At 38.0% G+C, this 19,862-nt stretch overlaps 1 protein-coding gene across 1 annotated transcript in view; it reads left to right on the forward strand.

Annotated features, from left to right (window-relative positions):
* SPAG16 (sperm associated antigen 16) overlaps positions 1-19,862 on the forward strand; it is a 349,253-nt gene that overhangs the window by 11,006 nt on the left and 318,385 nt on the right. The window contains exons 5-9 of the mRNA XM_042874723.1: positions 2,829-2,966; positions 7,726-7,833; positions 8,933-9,050; positions 10,329-10,398; positions 14,953-15,077. Of these exons, the coding sequence (XP_042730657.1) occupies positions 2,829-2,966; positions 7,726-7,833; positions 8,933-9,050; positions 10,329-10,398; positions 14,953-15,077 (559 nt within the window). The remainder of the gene's footprint in view (positions 1-2,828; positions 2,967-7,725; positions 7,834-8,932; positions 9,051-10,328; positions 10,399-14,952; positions 15,078-19,862) is intronic.

Genomic DNA, 19,862 nt, shown 5'->3' on the forward strand with positions numbered 1-19,862 from the left:
AGTTTCTTCTGTTGTGGGTCCTCCTTTGCCTCGAGGTCGTATTGTGCCCCAGGCTCATAAATCCTGAGAGAAATGGGGCTTATTAGTTCCAGAACAGCATCACACTAAAACAGATTCAGTTTTTTTCAATTAGAGCTGGCAAAGAATAGTCAAGTAGCTTCAAGTTTGCTTGCAAACCCCAAGTGGGGGTTATGCACATTGTCTTGCTCTTGATGCCAGGCGTCATGCCGAGTGTCTGTCTATGAAGATGAGAATAAAAATCAGTTGTTCCCAGCTTTTCCTTTATTCCCATTCTTGAGGTCATGCAGAGGAATCAGTTGTGGTTCTCAGCTTGAGCTTGTTATGATTGAAACATGTCTGTGTAGGAATGTCAGCTTGGACATATAGGGCACTTGCAATGCACTAAGTGAATACACTTTGCATGTTTTGGATCAGGAGCAAATAAAAGTATTTCCTGATACTGTTTGTGTACAGTAGTTACACATTCAGTGTGTAACTTCTCACTTAATCACAGAAGCATAAATTCATATTTATTTAATTGGTCTCTTGCTGCAGGAGATGGAAGCTTAGATCCTCTTTGTCTTAATCTAGTTTGGCACAAGTCACTTGCCCACAGAGCAAGCATAACATGATAATATGAATTTTCTACTTATATGCCACGATAATAGATTGGAAGAATACACCAGGGCTTTGTTTTTTGTGCTCATTTCTTTGTTAGCCTTCTGTTGAAACTGTTGAAGGGTTTATCAATTAAAATGATAATTTTCTGTAAGAAATTCTTGTAAAAGCTGAAACTTGAAATTATAGTTCCTGAATGAATCTCTAGGTGAGTTACCCTTTGATAAAAGATTATCCTCAGCTGTCTATCAGTTAGTTTAATTGCATGGCCTGTCTGCAACCTGATTGCTTTAGAGCTCTTAGAAGCTTGAATTCAGTGTAATTGATAAAGTAGTAATGTATTATTGTAAGTCAGCCTGCCCTGGGCTTTGATCGTAAGATCATAGTTGGCCATCTGTTCCTGCGGGTTCCAAATTCTTAGTTAATTGTAAGTGGTGATTCAAGAATTAAAACTCATTTGTTCTGAAAACCTTAAAAAAAGAGAAAAAGCTCATGTGTGCACAGAACTAATTTCATTTTGCATCACAGTTCCTTTCTGTAATGGAATGAAATGAGAGCAAGAACTAATTGGCCATCAGCTAGGCATGCAGGAGCTGTCTGAGCTTTACAGGACTGGCTTGATGAAATGAAGTCTCGCAATGTTTTGTGTTTTTCTATTCCACTTCTACTGTGTGCCCAAAAACCTTCATTTCTGGGAGAGCTCTTAGATGAGAGTGAGTTTGTCAGCATTAATTGTATTCCGTTAAAATTATCTTTCAGAGATTTCAGCTCTTCTGGAGGCTGACTTCATCCATTATCCGTGTCTGACACGTCCTCATGTAGAAAGTCGGTTTTTTTTGCGAAGTGCAGTTGGGGCATTCAGTGAAGAAATATTCCTGGCAAATAGATTGATAGATTTATGGTCATGGGCATTGAGAAGTGCCCTTCAGTATTTTTGGTAGGAATTGTATCTGCACATCAGTCAGTAATCATAAAATAAATGAGCTTCCTTCTTGACGTTAGAAGACTGTTGCTGCTGTAATTTGCTTAAGAAAACAAAGTGAAGAAGCAATGAGTTCTGCTTTGGACACATTCAGCTTAATCTTTCAAAATCCTAATGTCTTTTGGTGTCAAATGTGAATGACAGCTTAATCTGTAGGAATGAGCGTTTCTACAGCCGCCCATAGAATTCAGATAAGCAGCTGACTATAGGAAGTCATTTGGATACAGGGGTTTCTAACATTCCCCTGCATTTTTTTTGAAAGATCTCGGGTAACAGTTGCTTACTAAGTGAGAGTCCCCTGTTCTGTAGAACTTCTTGTTTCTGCGGCATGGTTTCTTGATCTAGGAATGCTGTGCTTACAGACTGTTGCGTTTCCTCTGAAATGATGTTCCTGTCATTTCTTTTTGTGAGTTTCTTCCAGCTGCAGTCAAGATGAGCAGGAATAAAGCTCCTATGCTTGGTTTTCATCTGATAAGAACTACTTACAGTTCTTGCTGAACTTACGTGGAGCTGATATCATGGCTGCACAATGTCTTTATCTTCAGTGTGTCTGTAGAAGGTTGTACCAGCTGAAGGCCCTCCCCTTCCTTCTTTCAGGGTAGAAGCAAAGAAAGAAATAAAGGTTTTGTACTTAGATGAACTGGGTTCCAGAATAATCTCTGTAGCGTGGGCATGCATGGAAATATCCTATGATTGTACTTCTGTGCTTGAACCTTGCTATGCTTTGGAATGCTTGGGCAGATCCTCATAGCTTCCAGTCATTCCTTGAACAAGCGTGGCTTCTGCAGAACATTTTTTGTGATGACATTCACCTTTTTGCTAAATCCTTTTTAACATTACTGTTTGTTGTTTGTTTTTTTTTTTTTTTATAGAAGGTACTTAGATACTTTCAGCTGCTCCTCATTTAAATGTCTTTAAACCAAGACTAAAAATAATAGTGTCAAAGCTTGTCTTTTTATTGCCTCTTAGGTTCGTCTTAGCTTGTTCTGTTGATGTCCTTTCAGAAGGTGAACATGACTGGAAGGTACCAATCTGTGACTGAATGGCTCAAGTCCCACAGCTGTGGGGAAGCACTGGGCTAGTTGCTGATGATTATAAAAGAGTTAAATGCCTTCAGTTAGCAAATACCTGCCTTTGTAATTTCTATAAATGCTGACATGAGAGGGCAAACACCAGTGATCTGAGAAATAGGAAACGTGGAATAAAATCTCCTTCCGTCTTCTCCTAGGTATGAACTCGTAGAGAGAGGTGTGTTCACAGCCAAAGACGTTGGGTTTGTGCCAGCTGTGTATACATGCAACCAGCAACTGAAGGCTGAGAATATGCGTTTGAAAGAAGATCTGGACAACTATAAACGTGCTGCTAAGTATGTCATGTGGTGTAAGGAAACGTTGATACGCAGCAGTCAATGACCAGATAAAGTAAACCCAAGTGCTTCATGGAAAGAATAAATTCGTGTTCATTTTGCTGCCTGCATGTGTTTATACTTTTAGGTGACAATTGCAATTAAAGCTTAATTTTTTTTCTGTGTTCTTTTGGAAACAAAAGATTTTTTTAATCTTTACTGGGCTATATAACAGAATTTTCAAGATGCAGTGATCAGAATAAATTAATGCAAAGAATCAAGAGGTTATGATTTGTAGAAGAAGGACCTAAATTATCATTCATATTATGTAGTAACGTATCATACTATAAATTAGAACTACTGCAAAATGTCAGCATAGAAAAAAAACTATTTACTTTCTTCTTAAAAAGGAGGCAAGAAATCAATCACTTTGGTCTTAGCAGTATGTCAGTATAAATAACCTTCATTGATTGCATTTATGTGTAAATTGCAGTTGGTGATGTTCCAAGTCAGTTGTACTAAAGATATGAGAGTTAAAATATTTAGCCTGTGTAGTGGAGATGCAGTCTTTTCTGAAGGAAGGTCGATCTGCCCGTGTTCTGTAGGAATTAACCTTCAGAGATAACATCACACTTTGCTTTGATTTTTCCTACTGCTTCGTTTCAAAACATGGGCCTGTAGAAACCAGGTAAGCAATGAGTAAGACAACCAGCCAAACAAAGTAACTCTCCATCTTTCTGGCTTTTGTCTAGATTGGTCAAGATATCTGTTTTTGTTAACATCTATATGAGCAACAGCTACTTAGATCTTAAATAGTCATTATCACCAGCAGTGATTATAATCAAATTATTTTCCAGAGGTAATGTTTTATTACGTTTTAATTGGAAAAAGTAGTTGACTGTTGGCTAATAGTCTAATGTAAACAGCTTTAATAAAGTCAAACAGTGCGCCATCAATTAGACTGGAAGATGGGCCATGTATAAAACGCTCCTTTATTTTCATCTGCAGTTTCTTTGGACATTGGTTTTGAGTGCTGAGTGTCTCCTGTGTACATTGGAGGGCAAGGAGTTCTCACATGCACAGTAGAAGACAGCAATACAGAGCCTGGCCCTTCTGAAATGCATTATTGTCAGTAATTCTTTTTTTGGTAGGACTTAAACCAGCAGTGGGCAAATTCCTTATATTGGCATTCACTGTTAAATGCTGCACTTGCTCCATGTGTATCATATGAAAACAGTGGTACAGTTTCTCCTCCTTTCTGCAGTGGTAGGGAGAACTTTCACAGTCTTTGTGCTGGTATCATGGTTGAATGTCCGTAACCGTGGAACAGTTTGTAACAGTGGTACCTATTTCACTTGTCAACATTTTTTAATATAAAATGTTCTTCTTTGTTTTCATTAGTACAGTTCATTTCACTTATTTGTTTTGAGTATTCTATGAATTCAAACAGCACTGTTTGTGGAATAAAGAGGGAAACAGAGAGGTTTTGCTGTGCTGGTAGCGAGTTAGTGTTTCCTTGTCTTTAGGCTAAGCCTTGGCTGTAACACCTGGCTCTATCTGCTTCTGTTGAGGTGTTTCATGAGATTTTTCTTGTTCGTCCATTCAATAACCAGAGTCAGTCAGTACCTTTGATAAAGCTAGTATTTGTCAGGAGTCAAAATTACCTAGAGGACAACTCTGGTTTTCTAATATTGTGAGAAAGAATTCACCAACTTGCACTCGCATCAGGATGCCTAAGAGCTCTGAAGAAATGCTGATTTGACTGGTTAAAAAATGATGATGTCATTTCTAAGAAAGACTCATTTTTTGCCATGTGGATCTCTCAGAAAGCTTTCATGGTCAGAATGCAGTGCTGTGAAGCTTTTAATCACATTTGGTATTTCTGAGCTTCCTGCTCTTGACAACCTTCAGCTGAAAAGAGGCCGTGTTGGGACTGAAAGCAGTATGGGGGCCCAGGTTAAATGGCTGTAAAGCAGTTCCCTTCTGCAATAATGTTGTTCAATAACTGGTGGAAGGGTGTTTAGAAGGGAAATGCAATTTTGGGTGTATTAATGTAGCATTTACGTGATTGCATGACAAGCAGCAAGCAAATAGAGTGGATTTCGGTCTGTCGGTTGTGTTTCACTGTGACTTTTTGTTGTTTGTAGGGAAAATGACAACTGACCTCCCAGACTGTATGCAGCAAGCGTATGTGTCTAACAGATTGTCCAATATCTGAAGTCGTCTTGAAATACAACAAAATCCCTCAGATGTATATATGAAAAGAAATAAATCAGCCATTCCCTTAAAGCTTAGATATTCTAGTAACGTTGAAATAATTTACTAAAAACAGGTATATTCAGGTAGGAATAGGTTTGTTGTGTAACAATAGTGAAGATAGACTGAAGTGTACTCCATTTAGTTTCATCTTGAAAGCCACAGCTCTCTGATGCTTTGATAAGGGATGCTGTCTGCTATAATATTTCTCTAATAGTGGCCTAGATATTCTTCCTAATACACAAGAAACACCTGAAAACATTATCCCTAGAAATTGTTGGCTCTCCAAGTAAACTAATTTAATTGGTTTTCTTCAGTGATGATTTGTCATTCAAGAATTTAATGTTATAGTAACACTATTTGGTTGTGAGGTGAATAATGAATTATGAGTTCATAACTACGTTAAATTCTGGCACTCTAATTTTAAGTGCCTTGGTATTTTCCTGTGACCAGATCCTTTTCTTGCTTCTGTGTTTAAATGTATAGGTAGACAACGTGATGAGAAATCAATTGTAAGATTGCATTAGTCACATGGACTGCTGTGATAGAAATTCTTTAAACTGTTAGGAATTTATTTAGTAGATGGAATGAAAATTGCTTAGAGTCTCTGTCAGTGCCTTTTATAAGTACACAAATACCAATTAGGAGATGAAAATATTTGCAGGTAGCTTTGTGCCTTGAGTTTTCGAAACATGCTCACAAGTCACAGGCAGTGCAATGGTTAAAGACAAAGTAGTCTAGGAAAACGTATTGATTATTGCTATTGCTGCTATCACCAGCAGTAAAATCAGTTGATTCCTACCTCTCTGCCGAAATGTTCACAATGCTGCACTTGTTTATTCGTTTACACCATGAAAAAATACAGAAGGTTCACACTCTCATATTGTGCACCATACTTAAACTTACGTCTTTAATTATGTGGTACTTTTAACGTTCTTGATGCTAGATAGATTCAATAAAAGCAGGAGGAGATACACTTTCTAACATTCTCTTTATGTTGATGAATATTCCTAAGGCTACATCTTTCAGCATCTTGGACAACTGGCTTCCACGTGAGTTTTGTTGGAACAAGGCACGAGACTTACCTTTGAAAATCCCTACTTGGTTTTATTGAGCTCTGCCTTCTTCTGCCATTTATAACAAACTGCTTGAGAGGAGTTTAAGCGGATAGGCGTGCGGTCTCTGACGTGTATCTCAACCAAGCCATCTGCTTAGCTTAGAAGGACTGGGTTTTGTATTGCAGGTCTTATGGCAAGTCAGATTTTATGTGATGGTGTTACGATGGAGGCGTTTCGCAGAACTATACTAAAATCAGTGATGATTCATTTACCTCTCAATTTGTTTGCCATCCTCATGAGTTTCAGCAGAATCGTTAATCTGTACTTTATATCCCTATGTCAGTGTTCCAAGTTATTCTGTTTCACAACTGTAGTGTGTGTGTGTACACAAAGCTATGTATGTGCCTGCAGCTTTATGGAGTCTTTTTCTAGTGGTTTCTGCAGGGGAATTCCTGCCTGTTTGCATTTCTCTGTCAGCTTTGACTGCTATACACTGTCATTAAATTCACACTGTGCTTTTCTTCAGGTCTTTTTGGCTGTTGCTGCTACAAGCAGTGATTCACATATAAATATGATAGTTTGTATCGGTAGTAAATAAAGCAAATGTGCACATGTAGTGAATATATATTATTTGTACTATTAAATACAAGGCATTTTATATGTAATACTTACAGGTCCTGTTTCTGGACCTGTAATTTTTGCATGCACTCTTGTCATAGTGGTTTTCCTAACAATTCCACTCCTCTGTTGAGGATGAAATGAGCTTTATTTCTGCAACGAGCAAATATCCGATTTCTGTGCAAGGTAATTTCAAGCTGCCTTTGTAATTTAATAATGCATGTACTAATCTTTCCTACCAAATACACATAAGTAAGAGCGAGGAGAATCCTTATATAGTAAATATGCAGAGGGGTATTTTAAGTTTACAGAGGAAACTGTCTGTATCCCCTGGCTGTATGTAGAATATGCTTAAAGAAAAACAGGTTTTTGGTATGTTTGCAGTTAATTTTGAAATTGATCTTTTCCTGCCTGCTGTGATGTACAGAGGATGGCGCCTGGGAGTAGGCTGCATGCTACTGGGTAGAGCCTAGAACTTTTCTAGTGTAGTTTTCTTCCAGAAACACTCTAAGCACATGTATTTATAGGGCACCAGGGCACTTCTCCATCTGTCTGTGTCTGTCCGATACATCCTGCTAATTCTGAGGTTTATAATGCCAGAATCCCTATGGATTCCACCTAAAGGAACGGAGGAAAAGTAATGAGGTGAAGAGTCTGCATGGTTTTGTATGCCACTAAGCAACAGAAAACCTCAAAGTGTATTTTTCTTTTTTACCACAGGGCATACTAGCAGGTCTCACACTTGGATACAGTATATATGTGCATATCTGAATGTGTATTCTGTGTGAATTCAGCACACAGTGGGAGGAAGCTAATACATTTCTCATGCATTTTCTGTTTACGTGCAGCAAAGCAAAAGAGGCTTTCCTAAAAGTGCAGAAAGAACGTGACTTCCATAGGATGCACCATAAGCGAGTGGTCCAGGAGAAAAACAGGCTCATATGTGACATTAAAAGGTAAAAAACAAAAGGATTTTGCTTAATGTAAAAATAACATCTTCAGTTGTTACCTGGTGTGTGGGAACTGTTAGGTCATGGACTGAACCAGTGATTGAGCATCTGGTGACGAGGCATGGCTTGCCCCAGGAGCACAAGTGAGAGCATTCACTTGCATGACCGCAAGTGTGGACCCAGGGGCTGCCCCTCTGTAACCTCATTTAAGGGCTGGTAGCTGAGAGGGGAACATCTCTGTTGGGAGATCACTTCTCACCAAAAACTCCCAGAGAGCCCTCACCTTTGGAATGAGGTAAGCTATTCCTTTCTTAGTCCTGGTTTATGACTAATGCCTTTCCCAGCTTGGCCTCCCACCAGGTTTTTAGGACATTTCCTATTTCTCTTCACCTGATACACCTGGAAATAAGATAATATAGAGGCATTTAAAGTGCTGAAGTAAAGCTGGTTATGTGAAACTTATTATGATGCTTTGATTGCAAAAAAGCCCAAACTAGGCTGTTGGTATTGAGTTAAACTAATTCATTTTAGGAAATTTAAATTCTTAATTCTGACATTCAGAAAGCATAGTAGAACTCAGTTTACTTTTCTGTCTCTTTCTCTCAACAAGTACATCTTGTATGTTGTCCATATGAAAATCATTGGGCCAGCTGGAGGAGCTGAGTCTAGAATCTTTTTGCACATTTCTGCCCATTTATTAGTTTTAAAGCAAAACCGTGGGGTGCTTTATACCCACAGCTCCAAATATTTCCTGGAATTCTGGCCTGTCACTATTGTTATCATTACGTGCAACAGAAGCTATGAGTGCTATGCATTTAACTTTCAAATCCATATGTATTAATGCAGGAGAGCACTGTTCACTGACTCTGTATGTCAGCTTTGCGCTGATCAGTTTCTCTTGAGAGATTATATATCTGACTTTAGTTTGGTCTGAGGAATTGAAGTGGTTAATATTCTAAACATAACGTTCACTGCAGTTAACAGATCATCACCATATTACCCATTTTGCCTGGATTAGGATCTTAGTAGTCTGGGGAAGTTACATCGGCAGAAATCTCCTGTTGAACTCACCTTTGAGGAAGCATTTGTCTCTTCTTGTTCACAGGCTGAAGGCGCATTATGCTTCATACGAGCCAGTGCTGAAGCAGCTGACTGAGAAATACCAGTCTGCACTGAGGCAGAAGATGTTAACTGGTTTGGAGAGGGACAGAGCAGTTGGGCAGGTAAAATGATGGTAGCCTCTACTTGTGAAGCTGTACGAAGTGCTTTTGGTAAATAATTTGATAACTAGAATATTTATGGTAGAACAACTTGCTTTATGTGATAGCTTGAAGCAGGATATTTTAGTGAGTTCCATTTTATTTGGTAATATGTTAATATTGAAAATATGTGAACCTTAGTGCTCTAGGTAGTAGTTCTCATTTGTTGCCAATGCTTGAAGAGCAGTGCTAAGTGATGTGCAGCTGCTGCACGTTCATTCTTTGTCAACAGATTGAGGAAAGGTGTGTTATTACTACAGATTCATACGTTTTCATCTATACTTTTTAGAAATCTCTTAATTTTACTGCTATTTATCTCTTTTTCTCTTAGTTGTATTTTTTCCTAACTAGTAGGTACCAGAGATCTTGTGCCGGGAATAATGGAGTACTGTTTTGCTTCTGTGATCTTAATTGATGTATAGGTTGGTATACGTGACATTCCATTCCATTAGCAGAAGGGACCATAAGCACAGATAGGATGGGCAAAGAACAGAAAATTATCTTTGCCATGTTTAGCTAATAGGTTGTTTGCTTAGAAGGAAAAAAGAAACTCTGAAAATGCACTGCATTTCAACAGTAGCATCGGCTGTATGTGAGTGACATGAAAGGAATTCAGCATGCTGACGCTCTCTTCTAATAGTCCTCATCTCTCATTTCCTCCTTTCCTCTGCCTCCTGGTTTGCTCAGGTCACCTGGGGGCTTACTTTAAAAGTGTTCAATAAATAAAAGACGACGTGTTAAAGAAAAGAAAGGTTACTGTCCAAATGTAGTTATTCTGACTCAGGAATACAAAACATAACGTAGTTCCAGTGCTATGGAATCTCAGGGCTATAAAGAGCTGTATGAACTGTAAGAATTTTGGAGCGATGGTGTTTTTGTAACAGCACCTTATTTTGTGATATTTTTATGTTAAATCTGCCTGTCATCTTGTACCTTGGAATTTAAGACCAGTGATAGCAGTGGTTAAAAGCTGCTAGTAGGTTTTGGTCCCAAAAATTACACGTGGCTGCTTTGTTTTATGAAAATAATAAAAGTACTTTGAGAAATTGTGGATGGCTTGTCTTCTATCACACCGTTGGATTGGGCGTTTCCAAAATCTAGAATTAAATTTAATGTTTTTAACTTAGAGAAAATAAAAACAAATGCATGGAGCTTAAGCAGATATCAGTGATGCGTGTTGTGAACACAGCAAAATCAGAGTTCGTATAACCTCCTCTTGTTCTCTCCTCTGCTCTACTTTAGGTTACAGGTTTACAAGCTATATTGCATAATTTAGAGTCCGGATGTGCAATTCAGATTCCTGCAAAAAAAGGTAAAGTATTTCTAACAACAAACGCACGCTGATCAGGAGCTTTTTCTTCTTGTGGTGCGTTACAAAATCTGGTGTAACAGTACATTAAAAGCACTAACACTGTAAACAGTTTTATCAGCTGTCTTGGTGACAGAGCAGCAACTTTACAATGTGAATATTTTTTCAGGCTGAGGACAGTGGGGCTGCTCATGACAACATGAATATGATTATGGAAGGCCTTAATATTAGGAATCTGTGTGGTCTGATTGTGTTATTTTATCTATTAATACTCTTCTTTTAATGAGTGGGTTTGTTTGTTTGTTTTAGTTCCCTGTAAGAAGGTACATGTGGTGCTATGGGAACATTTTCAAAATACTAGTGTATCTAGTGTATGTCTTTAGCTGTATAATAGGGCTTCAAACAACTTCCCTGTTGCTTTGAATATATGCTTCATTATTAACTTTTCCTAACTCTTATCACAAAAAAATTTTTGGCACTTTATTGTCCTCTGGTTTGCTAGGTAAGTGAAGTCTGTGCTACCACATATTTGTGAGCACCTCTGCCGCTAATGATTTTGTACCTGCTTCCAATTTCAGTCGAATTGGATGGAGAGAGAGAAGTCTGAAAGAAAACAGGTTTAAAGAAGACTCATGAAAGTAGATGAGATGATAAAGGGAAGCAGTAAGCTCTACTCTCTTTGACAACAGAGCATTCGTAGGGGAAGGGTGTTTTGCACGTAGCTTCTGTCATGAGCAGTACTTCAGATTTGACATTAGAGAACTCAGAACTTCTCAATCATGGCAGTGTTATGTACTGTGCAGCTTTCCAGTGAATCATTTCCTGCAATTAGGGCTTAAAGAAGTCCCTTGAAGCACACCCAAATATCTCTTCTGTTTAGATAAAGAGCATACCCATTTTTATTTCTGTATGGACCTGGAAGGGTTCTGCAGACTTACTGGTATAAACTAAGCTATAATTTTTATATAATATAGAAGCAAATAGCTTCTAAATTAAAAAAAAAACTTCTGTAATTATTTATTTTATCCGTTAAAACAGTAGAATACTGCTGTCTTCCTGGTTTTTGGATTCCAATGCCTTTTTTGTATGAATTAATATTGTATTTCTCAGCAAGGTGCATTTTGGGCCCCCAGAATTTCTATGTGTGGCTGTGCCTGTGGGATGTGCTCTCCCCTCATCTTTAAATCTTGTTACAACTGAAGATACAAACCTGTGTGCTGCTGGAGTGAGCTGAACTCATTTTCATTCCACTTGAGACAGCAAGGTAGAGGCTGGGCTTTTTGTTTTGCTAGTTTAGGAGGAGGGCACATAGCATTCAGCTTTTCACTGTACTCCAGTTTGCAAATATATATTGTGGGTTCTTCCCCATGCTAGTGTTTTGCATTATAGATGCTCTATCTGTCCCTTCCCCACTACGCATGCTTTCATTTGTTATCTGAGTGAATCCAAAAACTGCTCTCTGGCTGCTCACAGTTCTTGTTTATTCTTCAGAAATCTTGAGAGCACTTAATAATACCAGAAAGTGACAAGCAGGGGAGCACTTTATAAATGAAGAAATAAAAAAAAAAAAAAAGCGTTTGGTCTCCAGCATAAATGATTAAGCTCATCAGCCACCCACATGCTTATACAAGCTTTAATTTTCCTCATACCCTGTGTATTGCAAATTAAGCAGTATTTCAGTTGGTTTCTTGCCAACACTTTGCCCTCTAATATTACGTAATTCTTACTGCGCTCTGTAGGTCACACTCACGTCTCAGTGGGTGATATTCTCTGGTTCAGATACTTTCTGTAGCCTCTTGAATTCTTATTCATGTGATGGTGCAATTGAAACCTTGAGCAGCAGCGGTGCATGCATACTGGGGAGATGTTTGCTGCATTTTTCTCTGCTTTTAAGTTCTTAATTCAGAAAGAACCGGTGCTGTTGGGCTGGCAAGTCTCTGCTGTAAAGAGGCGTACAGCTGCATTATTTTTTCCAGTTCCCATCTCTTCAGGACTTGGGTACTTTGTACATCGGTACGTTTCAGTTAGAAGTCAATGAGCACTCAGAGTGGCAAGTTTGCCAAGGTGAGGTGCCTCTTCTGGCCAGCTGTCTGCTTTCATTGCAGCACGGAGCTTGGAGGTGTGAGGATGGATGTTTGCCTGGCAGCAGGAGGTTGCCTATCACTGTTGCTGCTTTTCTCCCACACAGTAGCTTGGCAGTGTAACACCTGGAACAATGATTTTGGCTGGAGGGCGTTGAAGGTAGCTAGTACCTAGGTTGGGAGCTGCTGGAGAGTTAGAAGTTTTGAATAGCAGCAGTGAGGTTCAGCACCACCAATCCATTGTGGGTTGTTTGCTTTCAGCGTGAACTGTGCAGCGTATAATTGAGGACAAAGGGAAGCTTCTTATAAACATGTATCTGGCAGCTAGGTAGAAGTGAAAGTAAGAGAATTTAATGTTAAGTTTAGGACAACTATTCTGGGTATTTTATGTAGGTGTTTGATGTAGCTACCTTTAGCCTGATGCTTTTCAAATAATGGAATGAGCTAGCATCTGTGATACAGAGCATGTAATTTAATTTATTTACTAGGTGTTCTTTAGTTTGTTTCTTTTTGTCCTGCTGCCAATCAGACTGCTATTTAGCTTTGCAAACAGTGCTTGTACCCAAATTTTCAAGAGCTGGTCATCTTCAAGTGTTTTTTAAATGCTTACCAGTTTAAGGCTTTGTTTTCTGTTCACTCGCCGTGTTTAGAGTTGACAGGAGGAACAGTTATCACTTATAGAGAAATTAATTTGTGCTCAGGATTAGGACTTGGCCATTTGGTAGAATCTTTCTACTTGCACTTGGAAGTCAGTTCTGAAAGATAAATTGGTGTAATTTGATTTTATGTTTTGAGATAATTTTTAAAAAGTTTTGGATGTTTTTTTGCAAGAACACTTGCATTAAAGCCGTTCAGAAAAATGGTGCCATGATCATACATAGAGACATCTAGTTATCAAAGAGAATTCACAGGTTTTTTAATCTTATTTTTATTATTATTTTTTAGGATATTGATAGATACTAACAGATCATTTGCTTCCTTACTTGTGGATCAAGGCATAATGTTAAGTGGTTCTGTAAGGAAAAAAAATAAACACTTTTGCTTGAAAGAACTAAGCTATTTTGGTTGTGGTTTACTTATAAACCTGGCTGTGTGCTTTTCTAACAACTGGTTCTCTGAACATCTTGTAGAGCTGTTATTTGCACAGTGTGTTTCTTGAATTTTCTGAGAACAGGAACTGCTTATTTATTACCCAATTATATTCAAAAGTTGAACTCGGTGAGCTTCTTTAGTCATGGTTGAACTGCCTCATTGCTGAGCCTGATAACTGTTCTTTTCCTTTCTTCGATCTGCTGTAATTGCTCTTAGAAGGTCATGTAAAAAGAAATTTAAAAGCCGCTGGCTAAAGTAGTTAAACCTAGTTGTCCCAGTTCTAGCTGCGGTGCAATCAGAATACAAGATCTACAAAGACAAGCTGTTCTCGCCTTAATGCAATCCTAATGGTTCAATGCAGTTTGGCTTCTTGTTATTGAATGGCTTCAGATTTCAGAGCCCTTCAACTATGGTAACTCTGTGTTCATTTACAAGTATGTGCGTTTCAGAGGCCCCACGAGTAGCAGTTGCTGAGTGAGGGAGGAAGTGTTTGCTTAGGAAAGTGTTTTCCATTATGCAGTTTCTCAGACAGAAAGTTATTTAAGGTGTCTGTGATGGTAGATTTAACTTCCGAAGCAGTGAGAATAGAGATATTTTGTCAGACCAGGCACAGCTGTTTGTATGAATTAATTTTACTTTGTTTTGATATATAGGAAATTTTTTTACTTTTAAAATCCATTATTTTTGTTTCAAGAGAATCATAGAACGGCCTGGGTTGAAAAGGACCTCAAAGATAATCTAATTTCAACCCTCCTGCTGTGGGCAGGGTCACCAACAACTAGTAACAGTAGAGAGGGTTTTCTCATTTCTTTTTTCCTCTATAAAGACAAAGCATCTATTTTGTGGTCAAGGTTTTACTCACGTTGTCTTGTAAACATTTAGACGTGTGGCGTTAACTTCAATTGTTTCAACTTGGATTTTAGCTGTGTAATCTGTTTCTGGAGCAATATAGCTGTCCAAATCCTGTTGGAATTGCATGTTTTCTTATTGTGTGTACATGGTGCAGGCTGTTGTAACTAGATACAGGGATAGAAATGGACTGTACTCAGATGCATGGAAGCTGCCACTGCTGAGGGTGTTGAAGAATGCTGTCTATTCTGCTGGTTACTGGCAGATTTGCTGTGTGGTGGTACACATGAGCAATATCTTTCCTCGTATTCCCTACCACCTATTCTGTCAATTTACAGCTACTTTAACTGCTTAGGTGGATTGTTAGTTATATGGCTTCTTGGAATACTTAAAATGTATGTTGCAGTAACCTTGGATATCTTTCTATTTAAAGCAGAGTTTCTGCTGAAACTTTTTATGTCTAGTTGATATCAAGAGACATTTTTCAGGGAAGTGAAAAAACCTGATGACACTTATCTTGGGTCTTGTTTTATAGCTGGCCATGAATGTGAAAGGAAGAAGGGTTTGGAAGGTTCCACTCAGAAAGCTCTTCAGGAGGCAAGGCAGCAAAAAATGCTTGATGCTGGTCCGGTTCAAGATTCAGAGAAGAGATATCCAAAGGTATGCACATTTCTTTTTAGCTGCTCAGTATCTAATGTAACCTATGCTAGATATGATGAGTTAGCTGTGGTGGAAGATGTTGTGCAACGTGGCTGAAAGCGGTCTGTTCCGTAGTGACAGATGTTTCATGAACATAAGTAGGTCAGTAGGTATCAAATTCTAATTTTTTAACGTCAGATTCTATGAGGAGTAATTTTTCAGGGAATGATAGAGCCTCATATGAGCTGAGGCCAGCAAACTACTTTTCAAAAGCCTGATGTAGTCACCCCACAAAGAGCACTGCCTATTAATGCATATTGTTCTGTGTTTTCTGTAATTTGGGAGAAATCTCGATGTGTTCCATAAGACTTCTCAAGCATTTCAACTTGCTTCAATTGTTTTTTAAATGGTATTAGATCTAGGGTAGTGAAAGGAAGAAAAACAAGGTGAGTTATTAATTGACCCTGGTATTTTCTTAACTTGAGTGTACCAAGATGTGCTGCTGTTACATTTTGCAGGTTGTACAAAAAAGAATTCCCAACAGAATTTTTCTAGTTGTTGGAATAGTTGTTTTCTTTACTTGGCTTATATCTTTCTTTCTTGATTTTAAAGTTACATTTGGGGGCTCTATAATAGTACAGATCGAGGTAAACATTCTAAAATGTGGAATTTTTAGGCTCTTAGAAATGTTGCTCTGGCTTATTTTTCTCATTTGGGAACCAGTGTTAGGGTTGATGTGTTTCTGCAGAAAGCACAACACTATTTCTGTTTAGGGTGTTGTAGTGAGAACCAACTTGAGTCTTTCATATCTCCTCTAAGATACGTCTCTAGTTTTTTGTACATTTTATGTGTTGGTTTTTTTTATTTGAGAGCATTTATTTTGTTGATACCAGCAGTGTAATTCTGCTTTAAAAAATATATATTGATTTCTTTTTTCATCCCTTTTCAATGTCTCCAAATTTTTTATACGTAGTGTTGCTTTTAAAACACCTCCTTCTCATGGAAGTAACTCCATCTCTACTGTTTGCCCACTTATTACTCGTTGATTATTACTGAGTCACTGCCACTACCTTTCACCTTCTGTGTTCTTCATCCAGTGCTTAGAAGTGTTCATCTCAGACTCTTAGATGGCTCTTTCTTTCATTTTGACTTGTGAACAGATGAGTATTTCTTGGCTTACAGAATCCCATTTTTGTTCCTGCTCCTACTGAAGTCATCGCTACTTTTATAGAAAATTTTAGTGGAGCTATGTTTTGCCCCCAGAATATATAAACTCGGGTAGTCTGCCTGTCTGGCTTGCTCTTGTTCTTGAAATTCATGAGCACTGTTGACTGGTTCTGGCAAGCATCTGCGCTTCTGCAGATCTTAGGTTCCCAAATGACTCCTAACAGAGGCCCAGATGTCTTTATTTAATCAATGGATTAAAAAACTGGAGCAAGTCCAGAAATAAGACATCAGAACATAGTTTGAATGTGCTGGATTTTTGTCTTGACTGATGGATTTTAGATTTTAGGTATGAGGTTAATAACGGATTGGTTCTGAGAATTATATCATGTGGGTTGTTTTCCCCACTTCACATAAACATCAGAGGAAATGATGGAGCTGTATGGGGCAAGTTAAGATTGCTTGAAACAAACACACTCTCACAACTTTGTCTTGTAGTGTGCATTTATTGAATTATAGTACTAATCTATTAACTTTATAAATAGCATATTTGTGCTAAACATTTTGGCTTGCAAAGTGTTTGTTCCCATGGAAAGGATTGGGAGTAAATGAGCCCCCTGCCCTCTTCAGGTCAATTTATGTGACGTTTGGATTAGAACTTGTATATGCTGCCTCATCTCCTTTGGCCCATATCAAAAGATCAGATGAATTTGACTGTCTCTTCAGTGTGACTTAGCTTTTTTCATACAGTGCTCAATTTCAATGAGGCTTTGTCTGTATTAAAGAATACACTATAAACAATATTTTTGTTCTCATTTGTAGTGATGACAGTAGCTCTCTGAATGTGTTTTGGGGGGTGGAATTGCTTACAGAAATTTAAATTTAGGCTTTATACCACAAATGAAGTAAGGAGTGTAGTTGAAAGCAAATAGATTGTCATGAAGTTATATCCTTGAGCCACAATTATAAATGTTTGTGTTAGCTGTACAGCTATGGAAATTAAAATGATTTAAAGTCTTTTCTGTGTCTTGTAGCTAAATAATGATGTAAGAAATGCCTCTGCTTACTTCTAAATAGATGCAAATATGACTCATAGCTGAGGTAGAACATTGACTCGAAGGGCAGGCATATATTGTGTTACTGTAATATGCCGTATTAGCTGACGTGTAATTTAAAAGCTAATGTCCCTTTGAGGTGAAATTGATCCTTGAAGTAGTGAAAAAACAACTGGAAGTTTTTTTGAGAGATGGCATTCTCTTGATTTTGAAATGTTATTTTATGAGACTGCAATCACCCAGTAGCAGGCAATTAGGCTGAGCTGATTACTTATCTAGTTCTTAAAAAGCCAGTATCGATAGCATCAATATTATTAGATTATTAATTAGCTCAGAGTACTGCTTTAAACGTTCAAATAAATTAAAATGCGCTTACAGATCATTAAAATTAAGGAAGCTTTGATAATTTGACTTCCACTATTAGCTAGAAATTTAATTTTTCAGTTTTATGTTATTCTTACTAATTTTTGTCAGGTTCCCCACAGACTACGTTCTCTGTTTGATTTCTGTTAGTTATACTAGCAGGGCAATTGCAGCTTCTCTGTATCAAGTTGCTTCAATTTCCACATACAATCTATTATGATGCAGTTTCATTTTCTGGAATTTTATTTGGTATAAAACTTTATCAAAAGGGGCACGAGACGTTTCTGGTGACTGAGATGTTACCCATCTCTGTGGAATGGATTTGGAAATTATGGTGAGTGGCACGTTAAAGAAATTACACAAGTGAAATCCAGTGATCATAAGTAACTGCTAGCTTTTGTAATTCATAAGGCTTGGAGTCCTAATAGCACATGCTTGCATGCACGAAACTCAGTTTTCTCCTCAGTTGTATGCAAGATAGCGTACGAAATTTAGAAGCTCCACTGTTTCTGTATTGTGAAACAGAAGAGAAGCTAAAATAAATGATTCCTTGATCAGATTATTGAGCTTGACTATAAGGTATATATAAATACGTGAGCCATATTGGAGCGGAATTGGAGAAATAGAAAAGGTGGTAAATGAAATAGGCAATCATTTTGGGTTTGCAGTAAAATTAGCAAGAAGGTACTGATTTCATTTTCAGTAGAGGGAAGAAAATTGACAGATAAGTCAGGTGTTCTTTCTTGAAAGAAAATACATGCCTGCATATCAGATGAGGAACTAAGTAAAAAGAAATTATAAACTGGTAATTGAAGTTGAAATTTGCCAAGAATTCTGGATTGGAAAAGTGAAAATGTCTGCACACATGGAAGAAACAGGAGATGCTGTGGATAGAGGAGAAGCAGTAAATGTTATTGCTTTACATCTTCTTGTTAATTGTGAGTCCTTCTGTGTTTTTAATGAAGCTTTGGTTACTGTCTCTCGGGTCATTCCTACAAGCATCTGTGGAAATTTGACCTGATGAAAATTTTCTTAATGAATGGAAGACAGATGGAAATAACACACAGCTGTATTGAGTAGGCATTTGCAGGGATATGTTTTCATTAATGACGTGGGAAATGAAATAAAATACTCTGACTAAATTTGCAAACCAGTTTATTCTGTTTGGGCTTGACTGCAACAGTAAGTGCAGCTGAGGACAGGAGTGCAGTTCAAAACTTGACCCATTGGAGAATTTATGGGAGGGGGGGAAAGGCAATGTAAGAAAAGGTTCAGAACTCTACCTTTACAAAAACAGTCAACTGTACAAACGTGGATCAAGATGAAAATAAGCAGTTGATTAAATACTGTTTCTTTAGAATAGAATCTAGCGTTTGTTTTATATAAAACAAAATTAGCATAAATCAACAGTGACACATCGCAAAATAGCTTAATGCTGTACTGCAGTGCAAACCAAAGATGTTGTACAGGGAATGTGAAATAACCCTCTTGCTTTGTTCGCGTGGCTTTGAGCGCAGAGTCACGTTCAGTTGGCTCACAGTTCTCCCTTGTGGGAGAAATGTTGCACCTACATCAGAGCAGCAAAAATGATTAGAAGTCTGTGGAACTCAGTTGTGAAAGAAAGGGTGAAAGTTGTGCTGTTTACAGAGGGGGAAGAAAAGACTGTAATATTTAAAATGTAAATGAATTCTGAAAAATAAAAAAGGAAATAATGTGATAGAACAGGAAGTAATAAGGTCAAACTTCTGTAAGAAATAAGAGAACTTGAGATTGCATATTAAAATTCATAATAGTAAGTATGGTGCAGTTCTGGATCTGATTGCCAAGGGAGCTCCTGTCAGTGGAACAGGGCAGACAGGTTTGTCTGAGGAATAACATTGGTGTAGTTGGGAGAAGAGAATCACTGACCAACCAGCAGAGGATTTTCTTCCCTGCCATTATTAGGTTTACCAAAAAACTGTGCTTTGCCAGAAAATACCTCCACCTTGCTCTAAAGAAGCAGACTCCTTGTAACTTCATATGAAAGAATAGTGATGTCAAAATCATCTTCTACCATTAGTTAGACTCAATGGCAGAGAACAGGGGAGTTGCACAAGTCAGTGTCTGCAGACAGGGAGACAGTGAGATGATACGCCAGCTGTAAACGTGTATGTGAGAACCAGTGAGCATGGCTGTGACTCCAGACTTAAAGCATGGACAGCACCTTGTCCAAAGGGCTGCCATC

The sequence above is a fragment of the Lagopus leucura genome, unplaced genomic scaffold (genome assembly GCF_019238085.1).
Source record: "Lagopus leucura isolate 7727_CA_CO unplaced genomic scaffold, USGS_WTPT01 Super-Scaffold_100012, whole genome shotgun sequence".
Classification (NCBI taxonomy): Eukaryota; Metazoa; Chordata; class Aves; order Galliformes; family Phasianidae; genus Lagopus; species Lagopus leucura.